The 9511-nt window shown below is 36.5% G+C and overlaps 1 protein-coding gene across 1 annotated transcript; it reads right to left on the bottom strand.

The window, feature by feature from the left end:
- Positions 1–1475: 1475 nt before the first annotated feature.
- On the bottom strand, positions 1476–1823 carry LOC112526912. Its single transcript, XM_025137354.1, has one exon. The coding sequence runs from the start codon at positions 1821–1823 to the stop codon at positions 1476–1478; it is 348 nt and encodes a 115-aa protein (XP_024993122.1).
- Positions 1824–9511: the final 7688 nt, after the last annotated feature.

Below are 9511 nucleotides of genomic sequence, written 5' to 3'. Positions count from 1 at the left end.
TTTGCCTCACCTGTGCTCCAGTTCCATTTAGATTCTTCATCAAAAATGACGTCCCGACTAATGATTATTTTATTTTGAATTGGATCATATAGTCGGTACGCTTTMGACTMTRTGCTTAYACCAAGMAAAACACACTTGTGGCTTCTGTCATCAAGTTTTGTACGTAATTGCTTAGGTATATGCACATGSCCAATGCAACYGAAAACTCGAAAATAATCAACGCTTGGTTTCAATCCGCTYCATCGTTCTTCTRGCACTACATCATCCAGCGCGCTTGTAAGACTTCTATTCAACACATGACACGTCCACTTTGCTGCTTCTGGCCAAAACCACTTCGGCATTTGCTTTTCTGCAAGTAAACATCTTACCATGTTCATTATYGTCYTGTTCCGTCTTTCTGCCACCCCATTTTGTTGAGGGGTGTAGGCTGCTGTCAATTGTCGTTTGATCCCATGTTCCTCGCAAAATTGATTGAAGGCATTTGATGTAAATTCTCTTCCCCGGTCGCTCCGTAGGCAGCGTATATGACCACCCACTTCTTTCTCCACTAAGTTTTTGAAATTCTTAAACACATCAAATGTTTCATCCTTTTCTGACAGTAGGTATATCCATGTTTTACGAGTAAAGTCATCAACAAAAACTAAAATATACCTTTTACCACTTTGAGAAGCAGGACTTATAGGACCACAAAGATCTGTGTGTATTAACTGAAGTTTCTGCGATGCTTTCCATTCACTTCTTTTCGGTATGGTTTCACGATGTTGCTTGCCAATATTGCACACCTCGCACACTTTAGCTTCTTCTTTTAACTGAGGCAGTCCCTTCACCATTTGCTTACGTTGCATCATTGTAATGGCCTTGTTGTTCAAATGCCCATATCTTCGGTGCCAAAGGGCTATATCAGCTTCTTTATCAACATGAAGACAAGAATTTGGAAGAGATTTCATGACTGCAGTGACCAAAAACATCCGATTTGAAGTGATTTTAGTGGTTGAAATTAACCCCTTTAGAGGATGATACATTTTACAAGCACCAGCCTCAATTACAAATGTCACGCCCTTCTCTTGCAAYTGACCCATGCTTAACAGGTTAGTAGACAACTCAGGAACTAAAAAAACATCAGTGATGGTTTGTGTTGTACCCTCAATCTCAAGGCGTATATTTCCCTTTCCCGTAACTGCTAACCGAGTGCTWTTTCCAAGTTTYACCGTGTGACTAAAACTTTCATCAATTTGAACAAACCAATCTCTATTACCTGTCATGTGATTTGAACAACCTGAGTCAAGATACCATTCTGCTTGAGTGTTGGCTTTATTAACTTCAGCATAAGCCATTAACAGTAGCTCATCTCCTTCATCAAATTCTACATAGTTGACACCTTTTGCAGCATCAGGGCATTCGTACTGAAAATGTCCAAACTTTTGACACCGGTAACATTGAATGGTCATCTTGTTGAAATTTCCTCGACCCCTTCCTCACCCTCGTCCCCTTTGAGAGCTTCCACCTCTTGAGTAAGTACCCCTGCCTTTGCCTCGTCCGTTATTTGAATCGTGCTCAACTTTCAGAACTTGTTCGTCACTTCCTCGACGTCGTACCTTTTGTTCATGCACCAGTAAAGTACTCTGCAATTCATCAACTGTCAAATCATCGATGTCCTTGGATTCTTCTATCGAGCAAACAATAAAATTGAAATTTTCAGTCAAGGTGCGTAATATCTTCTCCACAATCTTGACATCATTCATATCTTCGCCACAGTTTCTCATATCGTTGGCGACAACCATTACCCTTCCGAAGTAATCGGTAACCGATTCTCCCGTCTTCATTTCGAGGGTCTCGAATTCCCTTCGAAGTCTCTGCAATTAGGCACGCTTTACCCTTGCGTTCCCTTGATACTTAACCTTCATGGACTCCCATAGCTGCTTCGCGTTATCTTTCTGAATGATGGTCTTCAAAATAGACTTATCAAGGGCCTGAAACAAATAATTTCGAGCTTTTAGATCCTTGAGTTTTGCCTCATCCAGGGCTTTCTGTTGTGCTGCTGTCAACACCTCTCCCGCAGCAGGTTCTTGATACCCACCTTCAATTACACTCCAATACTCCTTTGAAGGAAACAGGTTCTCCATAAGCAAACTCCAGTGATCGTAATACCTATCAAACTTTGGCACACATGGAGTTTGAAAACTGTTGGAGTCACTCGCCATCTCTCACACCCTTGTGTTTTCCTCTCACACCCTCGTGTTTTCCTCTCACACCCTCAAAGTGGCTCTGATACCAATTGATGGATCAGAGTTATAATCTGAAGTATTCAAATGGTATTATTCACCTTATTCAATCAAGAATATGGCTGTATATATAGCCTACAGATAAGAAGAAATAGGAGCTAAAATAGCTTGACTCACACTATCAGATTACTACTAATTAAGAGATAAAATCAAAAGAAACTTATCTTCTAAAGACCTTCCTATAAACTCGGTACATGACCTCTTATTCATAAAAACTAATTTTGACTACTTCAATAATTCCATGTTGACAAATGCAAAAATCTCTTAAAATTTCCTTGAGTGTCAGGTAAGAGAGACACCACAGAGAAATCGATAGCTACAAAAACATAAGCAAAAAGGTCAAATATCAATAATACTAAACTCGACGTAAAACTAAACAACGATGACACTTACAAACGGTTTTTCATTCAGCCGCCAACCATTAGTCTTCGTCCTTTAATATAGACACTTTGCCCAGGACGTACCTAGTCTTCCACTTTCTATCATTGATAAAAGTATCCGAGACTAGGATTTTACTTAGCTTTGGTATAGAGGTCATACCAATGGTTACTTTCAGACTTAACCGCGTAAGCCACTAGTAGTTCATATGCGATTCCGAATCAGAGGTGAGCTTGTCGATTACACTCACAATCCTCCAAAACTGGTCTGCCCCAGAGATAAATTGAAGGGCATCCAAGAATACCCTCGATAGAAAGGAAAAGCCCAAGAAAAACCAATTTTGAAGTTGTGTTCATATAGAATGGGACATCCATCCAGACAAAGATCGTGTGGACTAAATAGGCCAATCTCGGCAGGAAGCTAGAAATCAATTTAAAAGCTTCCAGATCTCACTGTTCTTCGATAACACTTGCAGAATCCCTCATCTCAGTATAGCCCATTAAGGTAATAAAAGCAACATAAAGGTTTCTAACCCCTCAATGTTTCCCTCGTTTCTTTGTTATATGATGAAGAGGGCGCATCCATGCAAAATACAAAGGATCATACCTTACATTCTAAAATCGAAAACCTTAAAAATGTACTTATTTCTTGCAGGTTCGACAATAGAAATGATTTGGGAGCTCTAGTACGGAAGAAAACTTGTAGGAGTAAGAAAGGAAACTAAAATGCCTTTGATCGGCATTTATATGGGATATCAAGCAGATTTCATGAGTACGTGTGTCAGGATAATGACACCTATCCTGACGATTCACACCCCTCATCCGATAGGCGATGTGTGTCCCTTTAGTTGTTAACCAACACATGATGTCACGATTTTCAAACCGATTCAGATCCTAAGCAACCAAATCAGTTTCTCACTGATTCAGTTTCCAAAGATGTTGTTACTAGGGGTGAGCATAGGTGGGTACCCGCCCTTTTTGATAGGAACCGGAACCGGTTAGAGTGGTTCTTGAATTTTTGGAACCGGAACCGGAACCGCCGGGAACCGGTTCCGGTTCCGGGTACCCGCTTCCTAAAATATTAAAATTTTGTTATTTAGAAAAAAAATAAAATATTGCCAAAACACTAAATTAAATAAACAAGAATACAAATTATACGGAATAATGGTTGCAAATATTGTTTTAACGATTACAAACCATAATAGACTAATAGAAAATGTTCAAAGTTTAACGATTATATACTATACTTGTAAATTTTCAAAACTTAATGATTACATACTACGAACTGTAGTTTAGTAGAACTAGAAAGTAAATGAAGAATGAAGATGACCGCGTCATTTGAAGATGTAACTTAATATAAATTTGGTATTGAAAAAAATCAATTATTTTTTTATTGAAAAACAACCACCGGTTCCAAGTACCCGGCGGGTAACGGTTCCGAAAAATTGAGAACCGGAACCGGAACCGTTCTCAATCGGTTCCGTATTTTAGGAACCGGAACTAGAACCACTCATATCGGTTCCGGTTCCGGAACCGCCGGTTCCGGTTCCGGTTCCGCAAACGGGTACCCGATTCCGCTGCTCACCCCTAGTTGTTACTAGCTTCTTATTACCTCTTATTGAGAAGAGATTCATACCCTAATTAGAGACAAGGTATTTACTAAGGCTTGGTGAATTTAGACCCCATTTATTTAGGAATTACATCCCATCGCTTTATCTTATAGATTAATTATGACTAATGATTAGCATTAAATATTATCTCTCATCTCATTTTGACATGGATAAATGGAAAATAATAAATTAATAAGTTGACTATTTATTAATTGTGATCCATTAGTTATTATTCAAAAGTTTAGGATATATGCTTGCAATATACTTACGGCTCGTCTCATGGGCACAAAAGTTATTGGATTAGTGCAAACTTTTTATAATAAATTTATTTAATATTAGGAAAATTTTCATATTATATGTTTGGGTAATGCAAACGCCAAAATAAAAAGATAATCGTGAGACATAAAAAGTTTTAAAGGCTGAAATTTATTGTCTTGTATACACTCATATAATTTATTGTTTTGTAAACACTCGTATAATTATAACTAATAGTGTAAAAAGTAAACAATTAAAAAAAAGTAAAATCATATAACAACTATAATAACTTTAGTAAACAAAGAGTAAAGATTACGATCATGAAAATATTACATTTGTCGACTTGAATACATGTCTTCCCATGCAGATGGCCTATCAATCCTATACCTCCTCCATTGTGGGTGAGTTGACGGTATTGGGCAACCTTCTCGTAGCAATAGATTAATGAAATGACTCCCCCCCCCCACACGTGCAATAACTATGGGGCTAGTTGATTCTGACTCATGTGGACCGGACCAAAGCGGAAAGCACGTAGAACTACCTACCATGGATATGAATACAACCGGTCTCCTATAAAATGAAGCGATAACTAACCTTGTATCTGGCATAGACATCCATTTATCCATTGGGGCAAAACCAATTCCTGAAAAATCCACGGTCTTCCAAATGTAATTAAAGCCTATAGAAGTCAATATATCTGTGTAATCTTGCTCGTGATACCTTAACTCTTGTAACAACTATTGTCGAATTACAGGCCACATATTTTCATTGAGACCAAGGCCGACGGCAACTGACCGAAATCCACAGTTTCCATCACCTTTGACATTATTTAAATGTCTGATATAGCGATGAAAAATATTTGGAATATGATCGAGTAAAGGGTTTGTCACAGGTTCTTGGTTTATGTTTGGGACTTCCATAGATTCTGAATAATTATATCGATGGGAATCTACGATTGGCGGAACAAACTAGATTATTTCTGGAATATAATCAAAAAAATTAGTCGGCTCTTCATTTAAATCCACAAACAAACTATGTCTCGTCGGCTCCTCATTTAGATCTAGGATCGGATCACGATCATAATTTGTTTGATAGTTCGTGTAACAACTATGTCTTTCCGGTTCGACGTTCAAATCAACCCCAAAAGACCTCGCTGACTGGCTACGTGTTCGTGAATCTTTACTCTTAGGAGGAGCATGTCTTTGTTGTTGTTGTTGTTTTTTCAAACTCAGTCGTCCACGAGTGTTTCTCTTAACCGTGGGCGGTTTCATGGTAGTTTTACTTGGATTGAATACGTTAACCAACTTTCTTAGGAAACTTCTTTTTCCAGCTTCAGACTGCTTGTTGAATTGCTCTTTAAAATGGTTTACTTCAGCGTCGCAACAAATATTGTCACTTTGGAAAGATGTTACCGGTGAAATATTTAGCATTCTCCAGAATATATCTATAGAATCCTAGGGAATACACTCACCTGCATATACAAATATATTTTGTCTTAAATGCTGAAATATAAAGACTTAAAACTATTAAATCAATCATGAGTAATTGTATATACGAACCTGAATTTACGTACAATGAAAGTTTGCAAGCACACGGTAACCCACAACTGCTATGTAGTTGACAACCACAAGTTGAGGAATCTAGTTGAAAACCAATCGACCGATTAATCTCTTTCACTATCAAATCAAGAGCTTCATTTGAGACGAAACCTGTAGTAAACTGAAGCATGGTATATTGTGTTTGTGATAACGAGAAATTTCACTTCTCCCAAAATTTTCTTTGATTGCCACGAGTTGTGACTCTACGATCTTATTAATACAAACAACAAATTTATCCAGAGTGTAACTTTGATGATACATGTAATTCTTGAACTTAGCATGTTGGCTCTCAACTCTGTTGGTAGTGCGATTTCCAAAGTTCAAACATTGGTCAATCGAAGCAGAGACAAAATGGTTTTTATATTTGTCCAACCAGTTATCATGTACGTATCTTAAAACACCTGAAATGATAAAAAAAAACAAGTATTAGAAAGAAATATAAATATTTGATAGAAAATTAAATATTATATAGAAAAATAAATAACGTAAAAGACTTATGGGGGTATTTTGACAACACTGTTCGAAGTTTCTCATAGTTTTCCGTGTACGATATCCACGTTGGAGAATCTATAAGTAACTTCCACGCTGATTGAAAAAGGTTCCAATCACGTTGCGACCTAATAGTTTGTTTGCAATTCTTCAAAATATTTTGACCGATGTGCCATCTACAAAGTAAATGATTGGCGTGCGGAAAAAACTTTTTCGCACGCTTTCATGAGAGCCAACTCTTTATCCGTTACTATAACACGTTGGTGCATGCACTCACTTAGCGTCACCTAACTTTTCCGCACGCTTTCANTGCATGCACTCACTTAGCGTCACCTAACTTTTCCGCACGCTTTCATGAGAGCCAACTCTTTATCCGTTACTATAACACGTTGGTGCATGCACTCATTTAGCGTCACCTTTAGCTGCTCCAACGCCCACTTATAATTGTCCATCTTTTCTTCACTTATAAAAACAAAAACTATGCAAAATGTCTTGCCGGTTGATGTTACACCAACGATTTGAACAAAAGGCATATTATATATGTTTGTCTTATATGTGGCATCAATAATCAACACGTGTGGGAATGCACGCCATATCTCATAAGATGTAGGATGAACAAAAAATAAAGTTTGCACCTCGTTTGTAATTGGGTGTGTATAAGGCTGATAAACATAATGATGAATATCCAAAAGTGACATAAGAACTTGCATTGGTGTTTTCCCGCCTTTCTCGTGCTTGCGAATTTTCTTTTGTGCCTCATATATTGTCGGGAGTGTTGACAAGTTAGTCTCATCTTGATCCTTTAACATTGATAAAATTTCACGTGGAGGCACACTCTTCGACGTCAAATCTTCTACAAAACGAAATTCATTATCAGATAACCGTCTTGCGTATGCATGACCCTCTAGATTCACTGTAGGGCGACGGTTATGTTGATCGCATACCACTCTTATCGTCCAATAATGATATTCCAATGAATATTTAGCTACCAACTTAAATGGATAATTTTTTTGGAACTAATATTTGTACTTGATCCTGATCCTTTAGGTTTACCACCACGGTCACACATAAAAACCAATTTATTCGTGAGACCATTTTTGCATTGCTTTGATCTTTTTGTGACAATGACATAACCAAGAGAGTATGTCGTGCTTTTCATCCAATTCATCACATCTTTACGAGACCTAAAAACCTACAATTAAATTTATTTTTTGTTAATGGTGAGGTGACAAATATTAATTTCACTAAAATAATATAAATATTTATTATTTATGATTTATTGTACCTGATCGGTATAAAATGCTGATGTCCATGTAGAAAATTGAGCGTCTTCCGTTCCATAAAAATAGTGAGCGTCTTCCATTCCATAAAAATAGTGAGCGTCATCAACACCTAGATTGAAGTTGTCTAAAACCTACAATTAAATTTATTTTTGTTGATGGTGAGGTGATATATATTTTTGTTGATGGTGAGGTGATAAATATTAATGACAATTTAAAATTTATTGTACCTGGTCTGTATAAAATGAGGATGACCATGTGGAAAATTGAGCTTCTTCCGTTTTCATAAAAATAGTGAGCGTCATCAACACCTTGATTTGAGTTATCTTCATAAAAAAATGACATTTCCTGCAATAAAAAAACGAGTTATCTTCGAAAGTTTAAGTCTTTTGCATGACGTAGTAATAAAATGAAAATTCATTGTTATCAAAATGAAACATAAACATGGTTAGGTATTTGAAAACTAATTTTACACTTCATGGAAGCTTTACTTTTCATCATAATAGCCAAAGTAAAAAAAAAATTAATCAATTAATAATAAAATATAAAAGCCCAATATATAACCCTAAAAATCTACAACTTCCTCATTTTCCCATCCATACTCCTTCAGCCACCATTTTCTCTCCAAAAAAGTTGTTCCTAAAAATTCACAGTCCCAACCCAAATAATCAAAGGAGCTACTGAAAAAGGAATAAAACTAAACCATACTCACTGTTCCTCCGCCGCCTGCTTCTCCTCTGCAGCCGCTGCTCCTCCGGATTATGGATGCACTAAATGGTGTTTAGGGATTGTATTGCTTCGGATTGTGGCTGCACTAAATGGTGTTTGGATTGTTGCTTCGAGACTGTGACGAACAAGATGTTTGGAGTCGAAATGTTTGGTTTTTGTATTGCTATAAACTGGGCTGCACTAAATGGTGTTTGGAATGTTTTTTCGGGATTTTTTGCACCACGTATACAAATTTCAGTATACAAAATTTGGAATGTTTGGATTTTTCGAGTTGCACATTGTATACAAAATTCAGTAGAGGTGTAGAATAGTTATACAAACTGTGTTGTGTAGTTAAAAAATATGTTACTTTTTTTTGTTGTTTGTTGATTTGATGACTGAAATTAAAAGTATGATTATGCAAGTTATTTATAAGGTAATTTTTATTAATTAGCAGTTAGTTAGGAGTTAATGACAAACTTTTATTTTTTGTTTATTACCGAGTAAAAAGTTTTGTTGACCAGTGTATAACTTTTTATTCATGAAAATCATCATTTTCAAGTTTCTGAGTTTGACTAAACTAATACTTTATAGGGATAATAAAAAAAATAAAATGATAGGGTATTTTGGTGGGGTGCAAACCACATGACCCTTTATTAAAGGGGGAGGCTAATGACACCCTAACCCCGGATTCCTTACGAAAATACCACCCCCACAATTATCAATTTACACTTTTAGCCCTACTTTTAATAAATTTCACAAAATAACCATGGGTTACCCTCTTAGCACCGTTTGGTGCTTACAGAGGCCCTTTTGCAATTAATGAAAGTTTTTTATTTTTTTTATTTAAAAAATATATAGGGTGGGCCCCACATAATAACTTTTTTTATTTGTTTTTAATATAAATTTGTT

The sequence above is a fragment of the Cynara cardunculus genome (genome assembly GCF_001531365.2).
Source record: "Cynara cardunculus var. scolymus isolate 2C chromosome LG 14, CcrdV1, whole genome shotgun sequence".
NCBI classification, from domain to species: domain Eukaryota; kingdom Viridiplantae; phylum Streptophyta; class Magnoliopsida; order Asterales; family Asteraceae; genus Cynara; species Cynara cardunculus.
Note: the sequence above shows the minus strand (reverse complement) of the source record. Positions and strands in the feature narration are given on the sequence as shown.

Coding starts and splice junctions, on each gene's coding strand:
- LOC112526912 (XM_025137354.1), bottom strand. CDS start 1,823: ATGAAGACGGGAGAATCGGTTACCGATTACTTCGGAAGGGTAATGGTT.